This window comes from Macrobrachium rosenbergii, chromosome 49 (genome assembly GCF_040412425.1).
Source record: "Macrobrachium rosenbergii isolate ZJJX-2024 chromosome 49, ASM4041242v1, whole genome shotgun sequence".
NCBI lineage: Eukaryota > Metazoa > Arthropoda > Malacostraca > Decapoda > Palaemonidae > Macrobrachium > Macrobrachium rosenbergii.
Window position 1 is genome coordinate 7594824 of NC_089789.1, and position 25978 is coordinate 7620801.

At 37.6% G+C, this 25978-nt stretch overlaps 1 protein-coding gene across 1 annotated transcript in view; it reads left to right on the forward strand.

Moving 5' to 3' along the window:
* The first annotated feature begins 6070 nt into the window (after positions 1-6070).
* The window catches only part of LOC136832046 (uncharacterized), a 36661-nt gene continuing 16753 nt past the window's right edge, over positions 6071-25978 (forward strand). The window contains exons 1-12 of the mRNA XM_067092560.1: positions 6071-6448; positions 9723-9894; positions 17673-17842; positions 19176-19287; positions 20035-20131; positions 20851-21014; positions 21850-22008; positions 22917-23025; positions 23557-23637; positions 24140-24342; positions 24601-24681; positions 25336-25477. Coding sequence (XP_066948661.1) covers positions 6435-6448; positions 9723-9894; positions 17673-17842; positions 19176-19287; positions 20035-20131; positions 20851-21014; positions 21850-22008; positions 22917-23025; positions 23557-23637; positions 24140-24342; positions 24601-24681; positions 25336-25477 — 1504 coding nt within the window. The 5' untranslated portion in view covers positions 6071-6434. The remainder of the gene's footprint in view (positions 6449-9722; positions 9895-17672; positions 17843-19175; positions 19288-20034; positions 20132-20850; positions 21015-21849; positions 22009-22916; positions 23026-23556; positions 23638-24139; positions 24343-24600; positions 24682-25335; positions 25478-25978) is intronic.

The following is a 25978-nucleotide window of genomic DNA, read 5'->3' on the forward strand; positions in this document are numbered from 1 at the left end:
ACAGATAAAAGGGAAAATAAAAAAGGCCAAAGCTGGCAATATTCAGTGTACTCAAGGCACTTTTTAGTTATTCTAGGAATGTAAGATTAGTAAACAAATGATTAAGGCAGGGATCCTCCTAAAAATCCGGGATCCTCTTAATATTTTTAATGCATTAGTATGAAGATCATCTCAACCTTGAAGGCAGCCAAAGATAAAACAAACACATATTTTGTCAGAAAGTGAATAGTTTAAACTGAGATCATGATATGAGGATGCACACCATGTGGCAAAAAGTACTGTTTAAAGCAAAACCACCCTAGCAGTGGGGACTTGCTGGAACTTCAGTTCCTGTAATCATAAAAAGCAAATCATTGAGGTATGAGTTATCATACCGGGACCTGATTAGAACGCTACATTTACAGAGAGAGACGTAAATCTACATCTGGCTTGGTTTGGAAAATATGAAGGTGATTTAATTGCAAAGGTAAGTGATAGAGATTGGCATGGCATGGTAGGGAGGTATGGGAGTCATAAAGAAGTGTGTTTGAAATGGGATTTATTATTGGGAATACAGTTTTCATAGGGTATTCAGAAGTATGGGAAAGAAAAGATGACGAGGAAAAGAGTATGCTAAGTTATATTAGTATGGAACAGAAAGAAAAGCCAACTGATTGAAGTAATGGTGAAACGATGAATCTTAGGGAAAGTAGTTGTATGACTGAAATGAAGATAGTATGCAGATATACTGGAGGGTGTACATTGCAGTCAAGATATGTCAGAAAAAGATAGGGCAAGTAATAAAAATACAAAGAAGGGGAGCAAGGCCATTTGGGAGATTAAATTGTTCCATAAGGGAGTAACAGAGAAAAAGGCCAATTAACATATGACTCTTGGAATAAAAGACGCAAATGACGAAATGCTGTATAAAGTGAAGGCAGTCCTGGGTCGACGGAGTGAGCATTTTGAAGTTTTGCTGAATGTGGAAGACAGAAGGGAGGCAGAACAAAATGATACAAGAATTGAAAGGGTTAGTTAAAGCTAGACAATGCTAGTATAGTGACTTGAGAGCATAAGGAGGGCAATTAAGAGGATGAACCAAGAAAACCACCAGGTTTTGATTTGATTACAAGCGAGATGCTGCAGTATGGTGGTGATGGGCACACTGAATGGCTGACCAGTTATCTGCAGAGTTTGGGCAAAAGAAAGTTTCTGGAAAAATGGATGAGGGAATAACTGTTCCATCGCAAGATGGTAGAGGTGACAGAGGAGAGTGTCAGAATTACTAGGTCATAACAAAGTGAAGTATACCAAGGAAGGCAGGTAGCAGCTAGGTTGTGAAAGTAAGATAAATGAAAGAAAGACTGATAGGGGTTTAGACAAGAGTGAAGATGTGTGAATGTGTGCATCACATGTTTGTTATGAAGCAGTTACGTAAGAAGTTTGAAAGCAAAGGGAAAAAGCTGTATGTGGAATATAGGTACCTAGAAAAAGCTTATGACAGGACTGATAAGAGGCAATGTGGAGGGTGTCAATGATGTATGACATTAGAGAAAAGGTGATTAGAGTGATAAAAAGTCCGAAGATGAAGGGATAGTGTGTGTTACAAAATCCTGACGGTAGAGTGACTGGTTTTGTGTTACAGTGTGTTTGAGACAACATTGTGTTAGACATCTAGAGTTGTTCAGTACCTTTATTGGATCAAGAGGGAAGTATATGCAAGAATTGGTGTTTGCAGATGATCCAGTAGTGACTGATGATAGGAGGAGCTAAAGAAGCTGGTAAAAGTTAAAGTATTTTTAAGAGGAGAAAGTTGAAAGTAAATGTGAGCAAGATTAAGGGTATGAGAGCAAATGAAACTAGACGATGGAGCAAGGAATATTAATATGGATGGTGGATGAATGGCAGCAGTTGATTTGTATAAGTATCTGAGAGAAGATGTTACATACTGTATGATGGTGGGATGAGGAAGGAGCTTAGTTACAGAATAAGTAAAACATGAAAGGTAGCTGGAGCTGTGCAAGAGTTTAGAGTTTAGGGAGAGACTAGGAGTATCTGGAAGCCACAGTGGAAATGTATGAAGAGTTTGTCGTGGCAACTTTTTTTTCCTGATTGATTTATGAAAATCTGGCTATAAAGCCAAGCACTGGGACACTTCCAGCCAATCAGCGCTTAAAACAACGAAAAGACGAGTTGAAGTGGTCAGACAACTAGATGGAAGAAAGGAAGTGGGAACAGAGGTAAATAATGAAATGTGGGTGCAGCATGGGGATGAAAAATGTTGCAAGCAACCTCAGGCAATGCCTGCAGTGCACCACATGTGGTGTATTGACAGCATTAAACCCCACACCCCTGGGGGGACTTTCTTTTATGGTTCTGAATTGTGGAAACTGAAATCAAATGAAAATTACAAGTCAAAAGGCCATGATCATGTAAGGCATGTTACTACTGATTGGATTGCTAATAATTAAACAAAAATTGAGATAATAAAGTTTTAAAAGTAATATTTCTTCATTATATGGCAATATATGGATCAGAATGTATATAATATGAAATAATAATAAATAAAAGTAAGCACATGTAATCCACAACAGATAAAACTACATATGAGAGGAAGGAGAAGCTTGCCCTAAAGAAGGGAACTCGAATTCAAGACTGTGAAAGACCATTTAATCAGTTCCCACATTTATCAAGTTTTGAAAATTCTAGGGAGAGAGATTATCACATGTTAATGAATCAAGCCTAAAACGATTTCTCCATGCAAAAGTAAAGGCTAAAACAATATATATCAAGCTTAGATGAAGCAAATCAGTTATGACCTATGGTACACTGCACCAATATCAAGTTATTTCAGCCTGCAAGGTCATATCCCAAAAGCAGGTCACTTGACCAAGGTAACTGCAAGGGCATATCCCAAAAGCAGGTCACCTGACCAAGGTAACTGCAAAGTCATATCCCAAAAGCAGTTCACTGGACCAAGGTAACTGCAGAGGCATATCCCAAAAGGTTACTGGACCAAAATAGCTGCAAAGGCATATCCAAAATGCAGGTCACCAGACCAAGGTAACCACAAAAGCATATCCCAAAAGGTCACTGGACCAAAATAACTGCAAAGGCATATCCCAAAAGCAGGTCACTGGACCAAGGTAACTGCAAAGGCATATCCCAAAAGCAGGTCACTGGACCCCGGTAACTGCAAAGGTATATCCCAAAAGCAGTTCTCTGGACCAAGGTAACTGCAAAGGCATATCCCAAAAGGTCACTGGACCAAAATAACTGCAAAGTCATATCCCAAAAGCAGTTCACTGGACCAAGGTACCTGCAAAGGCATATCCCAAAAGCAGGTCACTGGATCAAAATAAGTGCAAGGCATATCCCTGCATCAGGTCACTGCAACAGCATATCCCATAAGCAGGTGACTGGAACAAGGTAACTGCAAAGGCATATCCCAGTAATAGATAACTAGACACTGTAACTGCAAGGGCATATGTCAAAAGCATGTCGCTGGACCAAGGTAAATGCAAGGGCATATCCTAAAAACAGGTAATTGGACCAAGGTAAATCCAAAAGCAGGTCACTGAACCAAGAGAACTGCAAAGGCATATCCCAAAATAAGGTCACTGGAAACAAGGCATATCCCAAAAGCAGGTCAGTGAACAAGGTAACTGCAAAGGCATATCCCAAAAGAAGGTGACTGGACAACAGTAAGTGCAAAGGCATATCACTACAGCAGGTCACTGGACCAAGGTAACTGCAATGGCAAATCCCAAAAGTAGGTCACTGGACCTAGGTAACTGTCAAGGAATACCACAAATGCAGGTCACTGGCCATGGTAAGTGCAAAAAAAATATCCCAAATGCAGATTGCTGGACCAAGGTAATTGCAAGGGCATGCCCAGAGAGCAGGTCAATGGACCAAGAGAACTGCAAGGATATATATCAAGAGTAGATCACTGGACCAGGATAATTGCAAGAGCATATCTGTAAAGCAGGTCACTGGACCCAGGCAACTGATAGGGCATATCCCAAAAGTAAGTCACTGGACCAAGGTAACTGCAACAGCATATCCCAAAAACAGGTCAGTGGACCAAGACTGCAAATTCATATTCCTTCAGCAGGTCACTAGACCAAAGGTGACTGCAGAAGCATATCCCTACAGCAGGTTACTAGACCAATGTTACTGCAAAAGCAAATCCCCCCAAAATTACACTGGACCAAGGTGATTGGAAGGGCATACCCCTAAAGCAGTCAGTGGACCAAAGTAACTCCAAAGGTGTATCCCAAAAGTAGACTGCTGGACCAAGGCAACTGCAAGGGCATATCCCAAATACAGATAATTAGACAAAGGTAACTTCAATGGCATATGCCAAAATCAAGTAACTGAACCAAGGTAACTTTAAAGGCATACCCCAAAAACAGGTCACTAGACCAAGGAAACTGCAAAAGTATATCCTAAAAGCTGATAGCTAGACCAAGGTAACTGCAAAGGCATGTCCCAAAAGCAGGTCACTGGACTGAGGTAACTACAAGGCATATCCAAAAAGCAGATTGCTGGACCTCGGTAACTGCAAGGGCATATACCAAAAGCAAGTCACTGGACCACAGTAACTAAAAAGGCATATCCCAAAAGCAGGTCACTGGACCAAGGAAATTGGAATGGCATATCCCAAGATCATGTCAATGGAATAAGATAACTGCAAAGGAATAACCCAAAAGCAGTCACTGGACCAAGGTAACTGCAAAGGCATATCTCACAAGCAGGTCACTGGAACAAAGAAATTACAAAGGCATATCCCAAAAGCAGGTCATTGGACCAAGGTAACTGCAAAGGCATATCCCAAAAGCAGATCTCTGGAACAAGTAACTCCAAGGGCATATCCCAAAAGCAGGTCACTGAACCTAGGGAACTGCAAAGGCATACTGCATAAGTAGATCACTGGACCAGGTTAACTATAAGGGCATAATCCCAAAAACAGGTCACTGGAACAAGGTAACTGCAAAGGCATATCCCACAAGCAGGTCACTGGACCAAAGAAATTACAAAGGCATATCCAAAAAGCAGTTCACTGGACCAAGGTAACTGCAAAGGCATGTCCCAAAAGGAGCTCTCTGGAACAAGGTAACTCCAAGTGCATATCCCAAAAGCAGGTCACTGGAACAAGATCATAACGGTGAATAGGCATATCCTGAAAGGATGTCAGAAGACTTTGATAACTGCATGGCATCCTATAATTAGGGTAATCCGAACGAGGTTGAAAGTTTGTAACAAACAAAACAACTAATATCGTAAGCATATACTGGTCTGATGGTAAAAGTCAGAGGCATTACAAAATCTAAACTCTTCTTGAGTCTTAACAGAATCTGAATTTTTGAGTAAAGCTGTTCCTACCCTGACAGCGTAACATTATAGTTTTATATGTACAATTACAAATAAGAAACAATTTAGAAATTTTAGAACAGGCCACTGGGTAACTATAATGAAGTTTTAGAATTCCCTGTTATAACCGAAACTTATTTCTAAAGAAACCAAATAGGTAAACCTATTATTTAAAAAAGATTTATCAAAAATATTCTGTAAGAGGAGGACAAAGATCCAATACACTCCTGACATGTGTACAAGAATGATATCATACAATAGATGTAGTAAAGTTCATGATTAAAAATGTCTCTCAGGCATCAGAAAATCAACTGAAAAATTAATTAAAATTGCATGTTATTTCAGGACGTTTCGCAATAGACCCAGTAATTATGAATTGAAAAGATGTAAAAGTTGTGATTGACGATCTTCACATTTTGTAATGCTTCTGGTTATGTATCCTATGCTAATTGCATCTTACGGTTAAATAGGAAAGACTGCAGCCCTAAATTTGAAGAACGCGAGACCCTTGTACAATACAGGTGTGTTGAAAAAGATGGAACAAATGTTAAGGCCTGAGACCCCTGGGCTCTTTTTTCCTTCTTTTGTTGTGTATGTATGTATGTATGTATGTATGTATGTATGTATGTATGTATGTATGTATGTATGTATGTATGTATGTATGTATGTATATATATATATATGTGTGTGTGTGTGTGTGTGTGTGTATACATACATAATTCTAAGTATAAATGTATATACATATTAAATCTGCTTAACCCGCTGAAAAATGTTGAAAAAAGGTCAATTCCTCCATGTGCAATCTTCCTTCACTAGTTAACATCGAAAGGAGAAACCAAACCCCATATAATGAGCTGAAACAAACTACAAAAAAAAAAAAAAAAAAACCCACATGGAACTTTCACCATGACAAACAGACGCGATAAGACTTATAATCTACCCTATGTTTGCGTATCGTTGACGGCAACAATGAACAACGGAAAAATCCGCCCCTCTTCTCCTCATACATTTGATTACAGCTACAGAGATATATATTTGTCCTGCCTAATCAGTTGGCTGGTGGTTGTTACAGCGTCATCATGGCTCATCGAAGGTAACTTTTGAGTACCATATTTTTTTGTTAACAGAAAATATCTATTTTATACTACTGTTCTCTCAATTCTTTCAAGGATCCTCATAATACATCAGCTAGTTTCTCTAGGATTTTCCCAGTGCTTATGCGTGATTTTTTCATGACAAGAAATAGGAGTGTTCTTTTAAAAAGTCGAGTCTCTCTCTCTCTCTCCACACACACACAAACACACACACATATATAATTATAAGTGTGTGTGTTATATGCAAACGAATTTTTGTCATTTACACGTCATTTAATATCGATTTCTTAATACCTATGGGTGCAAGTCATTCTTAAGATATAGGAAATTCGACAGTTAACGATATTTGTGGCTTGGTATTTGTGATTTACTTTATATATATACACATATATATATATATATATATATATATATATATATATATATATATATATATATATATATATATATATATATACATATACACTGTATGTGTATATATAACAGTTATTTACAAAAGTAGCTGTTCTACTGAATTACTTTTATTTGCAATATTATCGCAATCCATTTGAGAGATGGGGGCTAAGAGTTCTCTTCCCAGAATATGATATAAGAAATCAATTAGTAGTAAAACCTTTTGCCTATTCTCTTTAACTTTAACTCTTCGTTATAACTGCTGAATGACATCCCCAGGATACAGCTTTTGTTAGTAACATACATCAAGTTTTCAGCCGAAAGCCTCTCTTTTTAGTAATCATATGCATGCATTTTGGTTTAAACCTACTATTATGTAAACAAGATAAACAACAGGGTAGAGGGACACCATACTTCATCCTCTTTTCCTGTCTGTAGTACTAAACACACACACACGCGCGTATGTATACATGTAAGTGCGTATGTATGTATGTATGTATGTATGTATGTATGTATGTATGTATGTATGTATGTATATGTATATATATATGTATATATATATATATATATATATATATATATATATATATATATATATATATATATATATATAATATATATATAATATATACATATACATATATATATATATATATATATATATATATATATATATATATATATATAATATATATAATATATATATATATATATATATATATATATATATATATATATATATTGTCACGAAGTGATCAAGCACCTGGTTATTACACAAATAATAATACAAAAAGTTACCTCACATCAACCAGATACTTGAAACCTCATAACAAAGATGTTGACTGAATCTCTAAAGGTACAGTGATCCCATAAAACTTACTTATCACTTTAGAAAATCAATGTAACTTCATCAAGTTATGGGTGAGGTAACAACTAATAAGTTATATCCAGACTAGTGTAAAATGTGTATCACTTCAACAAACACTGTAGCTGTCTCTCTGGTTCTATTTTACCTAGATAAGTCTCAGGTGAACAAACAATTACATCACTTACCTTGTACACACTCATTAATGTCTCTAATTACTGGTGATCAAAATGAAATGATGTGTTTTAAAAAAACTTTAAACAAACAGGTTTATTTCTAAGTTCAAAAGTTATATGCAGAGTTCACAATCTCAAAAGATTTACTATTAATTGACAACAGTGTAAGATTTAAGTATTTCTTAATCAAGTTTAATTCACAAAACTTTAATTTATTAAGAAAGCAATTTGGTTAGGTAAGATTCAAACCATTAACTATCACTCAAGTTTTAAGCATATATCTGATTAATTAACACAAACATTCACCAAAATGTTACTGACTGGAATCCACATAAATATTCTCTAAAATCTCAATAATAAGTAGGCACTAACAAAATGTTAAGAAATCACCACCACAAAACTTTGAAACACAGTAATTATACAATTATACAATTATAGTAATATGATAACACTGACATAAGAATGAAATATGCAAAAATAGAAATATATCAACCACCAAAAATATGCTTGAAGATTATATCAATCTTTCACAAGTTTACTTCACTTTAAAAAAAGAAAAATTTAAGCTCACATCTTTCCAAGACTTTCTCACAGACAACACTGCCTAGTCACAAAGACCAATACAAATATATATAATTAGCAGCAAGACACATTACAACTCACAATAACAGACATGTTCATCTCTTATCAAAATAATAATTCTCTTTCACCTAGAACATCACTTTAACTCTTAACACAACAAAACTCAGTAATCACCACATTACCTTTTGTAACAATGTACCATCACACACTTTACACAATACTTGTACAGCACAAATATCTTGGATCACCTCTTATAAGACGAATACACTCCTTGGGTGAATTTAACAAAATTTTTACCAATAGTCTAGTAACCAACAAACAGTAATTGAGAGAGAGAGAGTGAGACAGGACCTATTGCCAGGAGCCTCTGATCCTAACTAACTGACTCTGGATCAGCACTGCACTTTTAACTCCAACAAGCCCTCCCAGAATACACAAGAATACATATAGGGAATTCACAGAACACCTTATTCCTTATTCTATAGAACACACAAAAAATTCTAAGACTCAGAAGGAAATAGGCCAGGGCTCTTATCAATATGATGGACATTTGGGAGACTCAAACCACCTGAACAAGCAAAAGGAAATGCTTTTAGACCCAAAACTGGTTGGCTGTCAACATGTCATCTTCAACTCTCTTACTGTTCCTCGTTCCATTATTCAGTTTACAAAAAAGAATAAGCACAGACACAGCTAATAAATATGGGTTAAACACACATGATGAATATATAATAGTTAACTCACTGATTGGCTGACAGCTCATCACGATAATATAAGAGGGGTCTTTTTGCCTTCCTCCCTACATGACTACCTTCACACACTTGGGTAAACAGGATGTAGTGACCTGATAAGAATCTCATCCTCTCTCTCTGTTCGGCGCTAACGCTCAAAAATACGCTAGGAATTCGTGTTTCATAACACTCTGTATACGTATTAATATACTAAACAAATGGAAAAACATATCAAGACACTGTAAGATTACATGATATACAATTTATCTGTAAGAAAAGGACATTTTAAAATTACATTTTCACAACAAATGACGAATCTGCAAGCAAAACATCAAAATTTTCACAGACATATAAACACTTGTAAAATGGTTATATATATTATAACACCTTATAATAATATATATATTATATATATATATATATATATATATATATATATATATATATATATATATATATATATATATATATATATATATATATATATATATATATATATATATCTTCTCTTCTTATTCACCTTCAGCATGGGCTTCAGACTAGGATTACTGCTGTTAACAATAACAGCAACATCACTTCAATCTGTCAGCGCCGCCTGTCAAGCCGCCAAAGCAACGGAGGAGTCGACCATACCAGATTTCTTCGATTTCTTCAAACGTGACTTCACCTTGATGCTCGAGATGACTGAATTGTATAACGTAAGTTAACTGTTCTTTACATGTATCAATTTCTGTCAGAGAAAATGCAGTACATTACTCTGTATATGTAATGTAATATAAAATTTAGGCTAAAGGCCAAACGCTGGGATCTATGAAGCCATTCAGTACTGAAAGGGAAATTTGAGATTAAAAGGTCTTAAAGGTGTAACAGGAGGGTAACCTCGCATTTGCACTGTGATGGTGGAAAGTAAGATGGAAGAAAGAGAATAGGAACTGAACTACAGCTAAAGGAGTGAAAGGGGTTGTAGGTAGGGCCCAAAGGGACGCTGTAAAGAACCTTTAGTAACGCCTACTTGAGGTGGACTGGTGGTGCTAACACCCTACAGTGCTCACTCTGTATGGGTCGAGTGTCTGACTAATTAAACTACGTTTATGAAATGCACATTCTCTTACTTAGGGATTCCCATCATTCTCGAAATTCATTGGTAAACACAGGACGCAAGCTGGGACATCTTCTGTTTAAATGTTGGAATAAGCCTTCCTGTATAATTCATGACCTATGTCACAATAACTTATAAAATTATCGCACATGACCACATAGTAACGATTACACTATTGCAACTACTTTTGTGTTGTCTACCGAATTATTTACTTCAGAAGTGATAAGGTTCGATTCACAAGGCAGTCAAATGTGATGTATGGATAAATCACCGAGTTATACAGTAGTATCACGCCCTTTCTTATAGAACTTCACTAGTTGCTAAACAAAGCAAGAACTGAAAATAAAATGTGTTTTCTAGCACACGTGATATATATGTGAACTCGAAATAATTAAGCGCCATTCTAGAGTTACCTACACCTATACTTGAGTGCAACAGCACATAGCAACATTCATGAGTATGGACTAATGGAACCAAGGTACAATAAATTTACAGGAACAAATTATATCTGAGTATGGCATCAAGGCTATCCAGAAGGATGTCACAGGAACTAAAAAAAAAAAAAAAAGCCACAAATTGGAGATATTCAACAAGAATTTAGACCCTTTTATTCAAAAGCAGTTATGACGTTGAGTTATTATTGGAAAATCTCAGAGCCAAAACTGACAGATGACAAGGGTCCCGCCTCGTGGGACCAAGTGAGGGGCAATGACTAGGTCTCTTATAACAGACACCAGAGATGAAGTCATCTCCCTGTTGTAATTGGTACAAATGCGACGATGTGTTGGAGAATTACACAGTACAAAAAAATTGCCTAAGATGCACCAGACACACAAATGTTTCATCGCTATGATCTATTTACATGATACAATTAACACAAAAAGAAAATACACACTGCAGGTTTTACATACGAATAAGAATGCTTACTCTTTGGTTTCGCAATCTTTTCTAACCAACTTTTATCAAAAAATTTTTATCAAATTTAACATCCAAAATGCATCAGTATCAAAATTGAATAGTTACATTAAAAAATGAGACTGCAGCAAAACTCAATACTTATAAAAAATGAATCATCAAAATTACACACTTAGTCGAAAATGAGTCAGCTTCAAAAATACAATTATAACAAGTTAGCTACTAAATTAAATACATTAATAAGCAGGCAGCATAAATATACAAAAACAAGCAGCACAAAACATAATACAAATAATGAAAAAGCTGTAAAATAATGATTACAACAAATACATAATCAAGCAGCATAAAGGAACAGTACTGACGTCCTCCTCCAACAACGGACGACCACAACAGAGTTGAAATGACAACATCTCGTCCTTACAAACAGCACTGACGTCCTCCTCCAATACCAACGACCATGACAGAGCCGACATGGCAACCATCTCGTCCTTAAAAAACAGCGCCGACGTCCTCCTCCAATACCGACGACCATGACAGAGCTGACACGGCAACCATCTCGGATACCTGCTGGTGCTACTCCAACTGGCTCGCTGCTGCCCTCATCCTGACTCGTTGCTGCTACGAACCTGACTGACGCTGTCAAGCACTCCATGACAGATGTCAACTCACCAGCACGAAAAAAAACAAATAAAGGGGAGGCAACAGCCCACCAAGAAACAATCGGCAAAACGATTGTTCTAACACCTTCCTACCTAACAGAAAAAAAAATTAAAATTTTTTTTTTTACAAACAAAAATACTCCCCTCCATGCGGCCACATCCCCGCCAGACAAAACAGAACCAGTCCTGGCAAGGTTGCCAATCTTATGATCTCGCCTCTCCGAGACCAGCAGGTTCTTAACAAAAACAAGCAATTGGGCTGTAATGACTGACGAGAGGTGACAAACAAAGGAGGAAGGAGCAGAACAATACCAAAAAGTGACCTTAATATTAATTTATTTACAATATGTTGTATACACAATATACAGTGAGTCAGGTTCAATTTAACATATACACAAAATGAGTCAGTTACTAAAAATTACATTACTAAAAATGGCTCTGAAGGAAAATTTAACATCCAACATGCATCAGTATCAAAATTGAATAGTTACATTCAAAAATGAGACTGCAGCAAACTCAATACTTATAAAATATGAATCATCAAAATTACACAATTAACCAAATCGAAAATGAATCAGCTTCAAAAATACAATTATAACAAGTTAGCTACTAAATTAAATACATTAATAAACAGGCAGCATAAATATACAAAAACAAGCAGCACAAAACATAATACAAATAATGAAAAAGCTGTAAAATAACGATTACAACAAATACATAATCAAGCAGCATAAAGGAGCAGTACTGACGTCCTCCTCCAACAACGGACGACCACAACAGAGTTGAAATGACAACATCTCGTCCTTACAAACAGCACTGACGTCCTCCTCCAATACCGACGACCATGACAGAGCCGACACGGCAACCATCTCGTCCTTAAAAAACAGCACTGACGTCCTCCTCCAATACCGACGACCATGACAGAGCTGACACGGCAACCATCTCGGATACCTGCTGGTGCTACTCCAACTGGCTCGCTGCTGCCCTCATCCTGACTCGTTGCTGCTACGAACCTGACTGATGCTGTCAAGCACTCCATGACAGATGTCAACTCACCAGCACGAAAAAAAAACAAATAAAGGAGGCAACAGCCCACCAAGGGAACAATCGGCAAACGATTGTTCCTAACACCTTCCTACCTAACAGAAAAAAAAATCTAAATTTTTTTTTTTTACAAACAAAAATACTCCCCTCGATGCGGCCACATCCCCGCCAGACAAAACAGAACCAGTCCTGGCAAGGTTGCCAATCTTATGATCTCGCCTCTCCGAGACCAACAGGTTCTTAACAAAAACAAGCAACTGGGCTGTAATGACTGACGAGAGGTGACAAACAAAGGAGGAAGGAGCAGAACAATACCAAAAAGTGACCTTAATATTAATTTATTTACAATATGTTGTATACACAATATACAGTGAGTCAGGTTCAATTTAACATATACACAAAATGAGTCAGTTACTAAAAATTACATTACTAAAAATGGCTCTGAAGGAAAATTTAACATCCAACATGCATCAGTATCAAAATTGAATAGTTACATTCAAAAATGAGACTGCAGCAAAACTCAATACTTATAAAATATGAATCATCAAAATTACACACTTAGTCGAAAATGAGTCAGCTTCAAAAATACAATTATAACAAGTTAGCAGTAAAATTAAATACATTAATAAACAGGCAGCATAAATATACAAAAATAAGCAGCACAAAACATAATACCAATAGTGAAAAAGCTGTAAAATAACGATTACAACAAATACATAATCAAGCAGCATAAAGGAGCAGTACTGACGTCCTCCTCCAACAACGGACGACCACGACAGAGTCGAAATGACAACCATCTCGTCCTTAAAAACAGCGCTGACGTCCTCCTCCAATACCGGCGACCATGACAGAGCCAACACGGTAACCATCTAGCCCTTAAAAAACAGCGCTGACGTCCTCCTCCTATACCGACGACCATGACAGAGCCGACACAGCAACCATCTTGTCCGCAAGTACTCTCCGCTGCCAGGACCTGACTCTCAGGTACGGATACCTGCTGCTGCTACTCCAACTGGCTCGCTGCTGCCCTCAACCTGACTTGTTGCTGCTACAAACCTGACTGACGCTGTCAAGCCCTCCATGACAGACGTCACCTCACCAGCATGAAAAAAAAAGCAAATAAAGGAGGCAACAACCCACCAAGGAAACAATCGGCAAATGATTGTTCCTAACACCTCCCCACCTAACAGAAAAAAAATGTACAATTTTTTTTTACAAACAAAAATACTCCCCCCGATGCGGCCACACCCCCACCAGACAAAACAGATCCAATCCTGGCAAGGTCACCAATCTTATGATCTCGCCTCTCCGAGACCAACAGGTTCTTAACAAAAACAAGCAACTGGGCTGTAATGACTGACGAGAGGTGACAAACAAAGGAGGAAGGAGCAGAACAATACCAAAAAGTGACCTTAATATTAATTTATTTACAATATGTTGTATACACAATATACAGTGAGTCAGGTTCAATTTAACATATACACAAAATGAGTCAGTTACTAAAAATTCAAACATTACTAAAAATGGCTCTGAAGGAAAAATTTAACATCAACATGCATCAGTATCAAAATTGAATAGTTACATTCAAAAATGAGACTGCAAATAAAACTCAATACTTATAAAATATCAATCATCAAAATTACACACTTAGTCGAAAATGAGTCAGCTTCAAAAATACAATTATAACAAGTTAGCAGCAAAATTAAATACATTAATAAACAGGCAGCATAAATATACAAAAACAAGCAGCACAAAACATAAGACCAATAGTGAAAAAGCTGTAAAATAACGATTACAACAAATACATAATCAAGCAGCATAAAGGAACAGTACTGAAGTCCTCCTCCAACAATGGACGACCATGACAGAGTCGAAATGACAACCATCTCGTCCTTAAAAACAGCACTGATGACGTCCTCCAATACCGACGACCATGACAGAGCCGACACGGCAACCATCTCGTCCTTGAAAATCAGCGCTGATGTCCGACACGGCAACCATCTCATTCTCAAGTACTCTCCGCTGCTCTGCTGCCAGGACCTGGCTCTCAGGTACGGATACCTGCTGCTGCTACTCCAACTGGCTCGCTGCTGCCCTCAGCCTGACTCGTTGCTGCTACGAACCTGACTGACGCTGTCAAGCACTCCATGACAGATGTCAACTCACCAGCACGAAAAAAAGCAAATAAAGGAGGCAACAACCCACCAAGGGAACAATCAGCAAACGATTGTTCCTAACACCTTCCCACCTAACAGAAAAAAAATTTACCAAAAAAAATTTTTTTTTTACAAACAAAAATACTCCCCCTGATGCAGCCACACCTCCACCAGACAAAACATAACCAATCCTGGCAAGGTCGCCAATCTTATGATCTCGCCTCTCTGAGACCAACAGGTTCTTAACAAAAACAAGCAATTGGGCTGTAATGACTGACGAGAGGTGACAAACAAAGGAGGAAGGAGCAGAACAATACCAAAAAGTGACCTTAATAATTTATTTACAAAATGTTATATACACAATATACAGTGAGTCAGGTTCAATTTCACATGTATACAAAATGAGTCAGTTACCAAAAATTACATTACTGAAAATTGCTCTGAAGGAAAATTTAACATCCAAAATGCATCAGTATCAAAATTGAATAGTTACATTCAAAAATGAGATTGCAGCAAAACTCAACACTTGTAAAAAATGAATCATCAAAATTACACACTTAGTCGAAAATGAGTCAGCTTCAAAAATACAATTATTACAAGTTAGCTGCAAAATTAAATATATTAATAAACAGGTGGCATACATATAAAAAAACATGCAGCACAAAACATAATACCAATAGTGAAAAAGCTGTAAAATAACGATTACAACAAATACATAATCAAGCAGCATAAAGGAACAGTACTGACGTCCTCCCCCAACAACGGACAACCACAACAGAGTTGAAACAACAACCATCTCGTCCTTAAAAACAGCGCTGACGTCCTCCTCCAATACCGACGACCATGACAGAGCCGACACGGCAACCATCTCGTCCTTAAAAATCAGCGCTGACGTCCTCCTCCAATACCGACGACCATGACAGAGCCGACACGGCAACCATCTCGTCCTCAAGTACTCTCCACTGCTCTGCTGCCAGGACCTGACTCTCAGGTACAGATACCTGCTGCTGCTACTCCAACTGGCTCGCTGCCCTCAACCTGACTCATTGCTGCTATGAACCTGACTGATGCTGTCAAGCACGCCATAACAGATGTCAACTCACCAGAAGGAAAAAAACAAATAAAGGAGGCAACAACCCACCAAGGGAACAATCAGCAAACGATTGTTCCTAACACCTAGAATAGTTAAAGCTTCAGACTCATTAAGCAGATTCCCATCCACCTGAAGGGGAGAATGGGGTAGAAATCTGTATGAGATTTGCTAATCAATCGCATTTTTGTTTTACTGGAGTTCAGCCTCATACCCCAATGACTACATCATTCACTAATCCGATCCATGTCACTATTGAGACTAAGGGCAGCTTCATTTCTCATTTGTGGAGACTTCACTACACCCACAAGTGTTGCATCATCGGCATACTGAACAATCTGGTTTTCCTAGCCAACAACCGTATCACTTGTATACATTAAAAATAACAGTGGACCAAGAACACTACCCCGTGGAACTTCAGACACAACAGGTCTTGGTTCGCTACAGATCCCATCAAAAACAACTTGTTGCTGCCTATCTGTAGGGAAATCTTGAAGTAATACTAAAATATATTCACCCACTAAAAGATTATGGAGTTTATATATAAGTGCCTTATGATTTACAAAACAGAAAGCAAAACTACAATCTATTTGAATTACTCTACACTCAAAAGTAAAAGCTATATGCATACCCAGTATCAGCTAATAATCCTTTAGATTCCACATACTTGTAAAGTGGTCTAAAATTAAGTTTTTCAGCAACTTTGAAGAGCACAGGGAGAATAGACAGTGGCCTGTAGTTACTGCAGTCTTCGATGGGCCGGAGTTCAATTCCCGCGGCCGGCTGATGAAGAGTTAGAGGAATTTATTTCTGGTGATAGAAATTCATTTCTCGCTATAATGTGGTTCGGATTCCACAATAAGCTGTAGGTCCCGTTGCTAAGTAACCAAATGGTTCTTAGCCACGTAAAATAAGTCTAATCCTTCGGGCCAGCCCTAGGAGAGCTGTTAATCAGCTCAGTGGTCTGGTAAAACTAAGGTATACTTACTTTACTGCAGTCTGCAGTTATGCCACTCTCTGGAACAAGTGCTATATTACTAAGCTGGCATTCATCCGCAAAGATGCTACATTGGCATAAAAATTTATGGAATCTACTGATCTTGGGAGACGACAAACTAGAAACTTTTTAACAAACAAAGGGAAGAAACCATCAGTATCTCCAGCTATCAAGATGATCCAGAATTTTCTTAACATCCACACAGCGAAATGCAAATTTTTTAAGAGTAGTATTAGAGAAAGGGGACATCCTCAGCTGAAAACTTAGCTTAAAAAAGCTCCATGCATATTAATATGCATATTACCGACCTTGATACAGTGTTTCATGCGCCTTTGTGTAGGATCTTTATGTTTATCAAGTCCCTGACTTATATATATAGGATCCAAACTCGTGTGTGTGTGTGGTTCTACGCTAACAATCTCGTCCAGAGGTTTCTGTTAAAAACCTATCATACCCATCTTCCAAGTCCTTTATTACTGCTTACTGATCTGTCCACTCTTTATCTCTTCCATACAGAACGTCACGAACTACGTGAAACATTCGTATTTCGCAGGAAGCGACGAAGGAGAGGCGGTAGAAGCAAGTGTGGTGGCCATGTACGACAGTGGGGCCTTCATAGCCTACCACTACTTTCCCGGACCAAACCGATACATCGAGCAGTTCGACGACAGCTGCATAGAGCCTGAGTAAGTTCAGATATTTCGAATTAATGAACATGATCAAATTCTTGTTACGGGCGTTTTATCTGTGAGCTGTCTGCTAAATATCGAAAGACTGCTCTTGTTAATAGCCATGACTCCCAACACTGCTTTCCTGTACCTTGGAGATACATGATTGTGTCGCAGGACACAAATCATCACGATTTGTTCGACAGATAATCGAGTTTCAACAGAGGGTATACAGTATACATTCTCCAATTGTTTAAACCACTGAGAATTCTTGTCTTCGTGTGTATGTGTGTGTAAGTGTTAGCACGATGCCTTGAGAAAGGGAGAATAGAATTATATGCACCTTGGCAGATATATTCATAAGGTGTCCTTCTCGAGATAATTGTCAGTATATCCTCAACTCTTAGTCGTTTTCTTCCAAAAGTTGTTCATCTTGAGAAAATCAACTATTGAATTTACATGCCACTTTTCACTGAGATTCGTTCCTTCGTTGTTGAGGTATCCTCCAAAAGAACGCAAATAAATCTGCCAACTTGAACAATCAGGGGAAAAGCCTCGTTTTCTTTGGAGTCAAGAAAACTAATAAAAAAATTCAACCAAATGGATTTTCTTTTATTTATTCAAAGTGCCCAACCATTCACACAGAGTTCCATAAAAATAATTAAGAGGCGATTACTAAAGACTATGATTAAAAATCCAACGAGCAGAACAAATATTTACAACCATGAACAACATAAGGTAAGGTAATGGTGACTGGCTCTTTTCAAGTACATTTTGAACTAAACTCTCTTCGGATTAAGACTGGCTGGAACACTTGCAGCACTCTGAAATCGATTTCTTTGTGGTTGGTTGAAAATTACGAACTGTAGGTTCTTGCAGACGATCAAATAGCTGGTAAGCTTTATTCTAGAACATATTTTATCGAGGGGATGTTCGATTATAGATCAAATGGAATAACAACAAATGGATTATAAAATACTTCAGGGAATACTGTAACGGAATTACTGGAACAGAATCTTTGGCACATGACGCACAGACTATCCAGTAAACTCTCTTTAGAAAAAAAAAGTTTGCCGATAAAAAAAAAAGTTTAATATGAAAGCAGTCTCCCAAACTGAAGCAACGTCATATATCACGAGTCCCAAAGGTGTCATCAAGGCTAGGTATTTCGGTCTAAAATGTTGTAGCAAAATTATTTGGTTTACAACTGTCAATTATTTCCGATTTCAATGACCCACTGATCTGCAATGTAATATTCTTAGAGCTGACTGACCAGATGTGAAAAATGTAGAACAAATAGGGAGGAAAACAGTAGATAAAGGTAAATTAATAATTAATGATTCATATACAGGGAGCACCATCCAGTGTACGTTCCATACGGATGGTTTGACGACAACACGGAACACGGAGTGAAAATGTATGGTCCTGCAACCATCCTAAGGAGCACCCACTTCCAGGAAGCGGTCAGTGTCTTTCTTTTTGTTCCGATTCATTCCAAATGATTCCGAAATTAATTATTCTTCCTGTACTAACAGTCATTCACTTGATTAAAAATGACCTGGGATTAATAAAACCTCGTCTGTATGAATCGGCGTATTGCCTATAATGACTACAAGCTTAAATCCGAACTGATAAGCTTTATTCAAGTTAGCCCTATCGTCACGGAAAACGGGAAAGGAACCTCCTCTATTCCTGTAGTTTTGTTGCTATTTTTATTAAAATACGACCGTGAATTTTATTAATCTCATCTTTTAAAAATAATCGTTTCTACATACAAACAGGTTTTCTTGCAAGATATATAAAGTGATGATAACTTTATCGTATTCTACTGCCTTGTTTAACTTTTTAGACGAATTTCTTATGTAACTGATAGAAGCATAAGAAATTCGTCTAAAAAGTTAAGCAAGGCAGTAGAATATGATAAAGTTATCATCACTTTATATATTCATCCCAAATTTTGTCCATTATATACAAAAGCTTGACTATACAATACATGTAACTATACATAGAAATTATCAATAAAATCATAGCAAGTTGCGTTCCCTTGTTTATTAAAGATGCCAACAACGACATGTGAAAGTTTAAGATGAACTTGTGACATATAAGAAAAATGATTTTCTTCGATTACCCTGACCAGAGTTTTTGTAAGTGAGGGGGCTCGTTTTCCTTTGTTTTCCTCGTTTTCTTCATGCGATTATTCTTCCTTTCAGGAATTTCACGGATCTGAGTTTACCATCGACGGAATCAAATGTGAAAAATGGTACATCTGTGTGGATGGAAGGGTTGAAATCAACTTGTACTTTTCCGGTAAGTAAATTCTTTACTTGGCAGAGAGAGAGAGAGAGAGAGAGAGAGAGAGAGAGAGAGAGAGAGAGAGAGAGAGAGAGAGAGAGAGAGAGAATAATCTTTTAATTCGCACTGTATAAATGTATAATCCCCTACATTACCTATTACCCGAACCTTCCAAGGTCACAAGACTGTCCTGAAAAGCCTCAGGTAAGCAGTAATTATAATATAGGGTGAGGAGGTCGGTGGGCGTTAGTTCCATGTGCAGGTAGGATACTGTGCCCTGGGCTAAATTAGGATGTATCCCAGTAAGCACTAGCTGCGTGAGTTTCAGCATAAGGGATGCAAAGACCCCGTTCTTTCTTTAACTCTTCACCTGGAAGCCCTTAAGGACAGACTCAACTGACTATAAACGCAAGTGGGCTGCAAAGGGAAATCAGCCTGCAGAAAGAGACAAGTTATAGGAAAAGGTGATGAATAAATAAACTGAGGTAACAGAAAACAAGACCGATACACCTGAATTCAGGTAGGTAGGATGCAGCATCCTTGGTTAGGTTAAGTTACGTTAGAGTGGGTTAATTAGTAATCAAGTATAAGAATCACACATTACATACATTCCCAAAAAATTTCATAATACCCTATCAAACAGGGATTTACTTTTAATAAATATTTACTTTTGCCATTGACGACCATTGAAGCTGTGACGGCAGTTTACTAAAACAATCTTATTTCTCCCACAGCCAAAGACCTGTTCGACATGCCACAGAAGGGTCTCTTCGACGACCCTCAGATCGCCAATCGACTACCTGTCATGTTTGAGGTCCTCCCGGAAATGAGGTCAGAGCACATCCGGTACACGGTGGTCAATTTCTTTCCCGCACTGGGGCGCCATAGCAGCATTGAAGTAAGTACCCCCGCTATGCACGACTGGCGGTTCTTTCCATGTGTATCTACCAGGAATTGGAATTGGAATACAGAATTTAGGCCAAGGGGTGGGACCTCTGAGGTCAAAATGTGTAACAGGAGGAAAACCTCGTAGTTGCACTATGAAACAATTGTTTGGAGAGGGTGGACAGGAAGATGGAAGATGGTGAATATGGACGGAGGTCGAGTAAGTAGGAATGAAAGAGGTATCTGCCAGGTTACGTTAGGTAAGAATAGCTTTGGTTATGATAAATTTACCAGAAAAATGACTGTCTTCTTCTCTTTCAATGCTTGGAACGCTTCAGTACTGTTAACTTCCAAAAATGAACTTCCCTACTAAGACGATTAGAAAAACATCCATAATTCCATCTCCTTTACGAGTGAAAACTGTTTGAAATGCCCCTTAGGGCTGGAGTGCAATTACAATTCAGTAATAGCTAGAAACGCCAAAATTACTATCTATTATGTCGGTTTCACATACGGTAGGGTAGGAGTGAAAATGAGGAATCCCTGTACAGCAATGTTAGCCAATGTAAGGGAATAATGAGTTATTACAAAACATTTGACGAGAGCGAACTTTTAAGAAATGAATATTGTTACATCAGCATGAAAACATTTTCTTTTCTTTGATGAATGAACCAAATAACGACAGTAACAGAAACCTTTATAAACGCTGTGGAAGCTGCAGTATGGCTCAGAGGCTGGATGCAGAAGATTTGACATACTACGTCCTAATTTACTTGAGCTGACACAAAAGGGAAAAACAGGTTACACAGACATTCCTTAAAAATCGAAGTAATCTACACATTTTACAGACGCCCCGTGGCCTCGACTGCGAGGACAAGGTAAGCATCGAGCCGGACAAGAAGGTGCCCAAGATCCCCTCCCATTTCACGATGTCAAGCGAGGTCATCCTGAATCCTTTCATCGACGGAATGCTCTTCGACCGAGGGCAGCAGCTTGAAAAATATCAGGTACTGCTTCCGGAACACTACCTCATTTTACCAAATACTAACAAACATAGATGGTACTAGGGCCTCTGGGCCAGATAAATATGCAGCTGCTTCTGCTGCAAAGAATGTGTCATTTTCTAGCGCCAGGTTTAACGCTGCTGTCTGCTAGGAGTTATAATTATCTTGGCTGCATCTATAAAGTGAAATAGTTAGCCAAATGTAGGTATGGAATCTTCTGATCTTCAAATGTTTAAGCGAGGGGCAAATTCATTCCTGCTTTCTGCTGACGTCTCCTATATTTCAGGTGCATCGGTTCCATTTTCTATTCCCTCCTATCTATTTATTTATCACTTTTACTACAACTTGTCTCTCCTTGCAGGCTCATTTCCCTTCGGAGCCCTCCTGGGTTTTTAGTCTGCTGACTCTGTCTCTAAAGGTTTTAATCTGAATAGAATAGAATGGAATATGAAATTTAGGCCTAAAGCCAAGCACTGGGACCTATGAGGTCATTCAGCGCTGAAAGGGAAATTTAGAGTAAAACAGATTTTAAACGTGTAACGGGAGGAAAACCTCAAAGCAGTTGCATTATGAAACAATTGTCAGGAGAGGGTGGAAAGTATATGGAAAAAAAGAGATTATGATCAGAGGTCCAGTAAAAGTAACGAAAGGGGTTGCAGCTAGGGGCCAAGTGGACGCTGGGAAGAACCTTACGTAATGCCCACAATGCACCACGTGAGGTGGAATGACGGCATTTGCGGCCGAAGATTCCAGGAGAGAAAAAAGAAATTAAGCTAAATACAGTAAAACTGCAAGCGGTAGATTGTAGATAAATCTGTCTGTAAATTATAGGCTACTTTTCCTCGAATTTACAGCTGTAGGCAAGAAAGTGTCAGGCACTCATCACCAATCTGATTACTTCCTTTTTGCAGCTGACATATTCAGAGGATTTGGGCATGGTACGCCTGGACACTGCCATACCAGAGGAGCAAGCTGGAGACGACAAAGTGGCGGACAAAATCATCCATGATTTTAATACAGGTAAGCCAAGGATGTAATCCGCTCAATTATTTTTATCATTCTCTTATCTCACTCCCCATTAATATGCTATTCTGACGCCCAAATTTCCTATTCGTACGACCAAACACTCTTCCAACTGCTACTGAAACACTGGTACATGGGAAACAAATGAGTTATACAGAATTTGTATAGAAACAAATATTTACATTTTCAAGTCTTTTTTAAATCCATAAGTACTTAACGGTGCACTCCTGTATTTCTGTGTCCATTGTCAAATGTAAAAACATTAAAATCTGGTATATAATAAAATGAGGCACACAATTTTAATTCAGTACACACAGTTATATGCGAAATTCCTGTATACATACTTAATCACACATGAAGCGCATTCTAGGAATAATAACTCTTTCCCCATATAGTATCCTGCTATAACTACTGAAAAGGACTGACAGAAGCCGTAGACGATCAGTAACTAGAAGTATTTTCATATGCAAATACTTGTTTCTATTTACTCAACTGCACATCATCACTGAGAGTGAAATTCCTCCTCAGGTGTTCAGTACGCCATTAACAGACAGTACGGCAAGTGTGAACGGGACTTCATTCCTCCTTACTCCTTCGACAAAACGCATCGTAAGTACTACGAGTATGTAAATATACGGTGGGTTTGCTTTTGGAAAAAATGAACAAATCATATATACATATATATATTATATATATTTTTGTTTGTGTATATATACAGTATATATATATATATATATATATATATATATATATATATATATATATATATATATATATACAGTATTGTATAAACACAAACATACTGTATATGTATATATATACAAACATATATATATATATATATATATATATATATATATATATATATATATATATATATATATATATATATATATATATATATATATATATATAGAGAGAGAGAGAGAGAGAGAGAGAGAGAGAGAGAGAGAGAGAGAGAGAGAGAGAGATACACATAAAATACAGTTACTCGTCTCACTGTTTTGAAGTTTATTTCAGGCGATATCTAACATTTACTTTGAATTATATGTAAAATTTTCTTTAGCTTCATTGAAGTTAACTGTTCTTTCTCAATTTCTTTCCCAAACAGCCGGATACATCGGAAGCTTCGGAGTGATGGCGGGTCCTAACGAGCTGTTTCACATCGACGACAAGTACGCGTACGTGGGACAGCGAGATGCCAGGTCACAGAGAGGCGACCTCTACACCTCGACTCGTTCGGACATACCTGACCCAGATTCCGAGTTCCTAGTAAACATACCTAAGGCAGTTCTCGAGTATTATTTCGTCAAGGTGGGTGCGTTTTATATAAGTATGTATATAATATAGGCTATATATATATAATATACATATTATATATATACAGTATATATATTATTATATATATATATATATATATATATATATATATATATATATATATATATATATATATATATATATATATATATATATATATATATATATATATATACACTCTTGCGTGTGATGGTGTTTATGTCTTTATAATATAATATAAATAGACTTTGAAAATATTTACCATTCCTTCAGGGCGAAGAATCCTCTCCCGACTTCCTGGGCATACCAAGCAGAGGGGATCTGTTTGTCTACAACAAGACGGACCCACTGCTTGTGAGTTCGACATAATGCAGTCAGCGATTTTAACACTGTAGATTCAATCTTGCTTGACAGCCACTGTTCTGATACCGATAAAATTTCTGTAAAATATTGTTGTATCTTAGCAACACTATTACTTCAGAGGATTCTTGAGAACAGTTTTCACAATCATTGACATTTATGGATTACAGTGGATTTGATCATTTCATTATTCATTGTTACTTAATGATAATGAGTGTTACTCCGAATTATCTAGGAATGTATGACACAAAAGGGCCGTGACGCCTACACGTGATAAGCCATACTCTATCTTATCACAATCTGTACTGCTGATGACGCTCTACAGTTTTGGATAAATTCTACGGAAAATACACTTCAAATTAATTTCACTCTGAGCTGTAGAGTTCATCTCACACTCTCTTGAAATAGGTTACAGTAATTTTCTTGTCTCATAAACCCAGTATCCTTATTTCCATAGTAAAATTTAACCATCCGTCTTGAATTCAAGTTCTTGGCCCGGCTGAAGAGAGTTTTGCACCACAGATAATTATTGCTGATGCAATTATCGATACTATATCGCAGAAATCTTATCAAGATACCCATAAATTCTTTAAATATTATTATATGCGATTAATAACAATGTTGCTTTCTCTGATATCACTTTAACAGATAGAAGACATGACGACCACGAATATCTTCGACGCCAAACTCAACCTGATGGTCAGCCCGAGCGAGTTCTCCGTCACCGAATGTTTTGACAAATGGTCGGACGATTGGTCTACTCTGTACATTTTCTTCCCCGCTGACGAAGGTCAGAATTCGTACAACGGTTTATGGAATGAACTCTAGTCTAAACTACACGAACCTCTCAATAATTTTTCAATAAAAGTCTTCAGTCAGTTTCTCCATGACACATTTCGAAAGCGGGTTCAGAGAGAGAACGGTTCAACTCCTAACCCGTCCAATGAGGAACTAATTGAGAGTAGAAGGTTTGAAAGGTAACAGGAGGAAAACCTCGCAGTTACACTACGAAGCAACTGTTAGGAGAGGGTGGAAAGTAAGTTGGAAGAAAGCAAGTTGGAAGAAAGCAGATATGTGCGCACCTTATGTAATAATTACAGTGCACGGACCTCTTTTTGCTGCGTTACCCCCATCGGCGTACCTATAGTACATTCAGAAATGAGCTGGAATTAGTCAATTATGACCAAAAGATTTTATTTATGGGAATGTTTAGCTACACAGTATTTGGAGAAGTGCATTCATGGGCAGGTGAACATTTGTAATGCTTATGAACAGCACGCAGACCTATAAG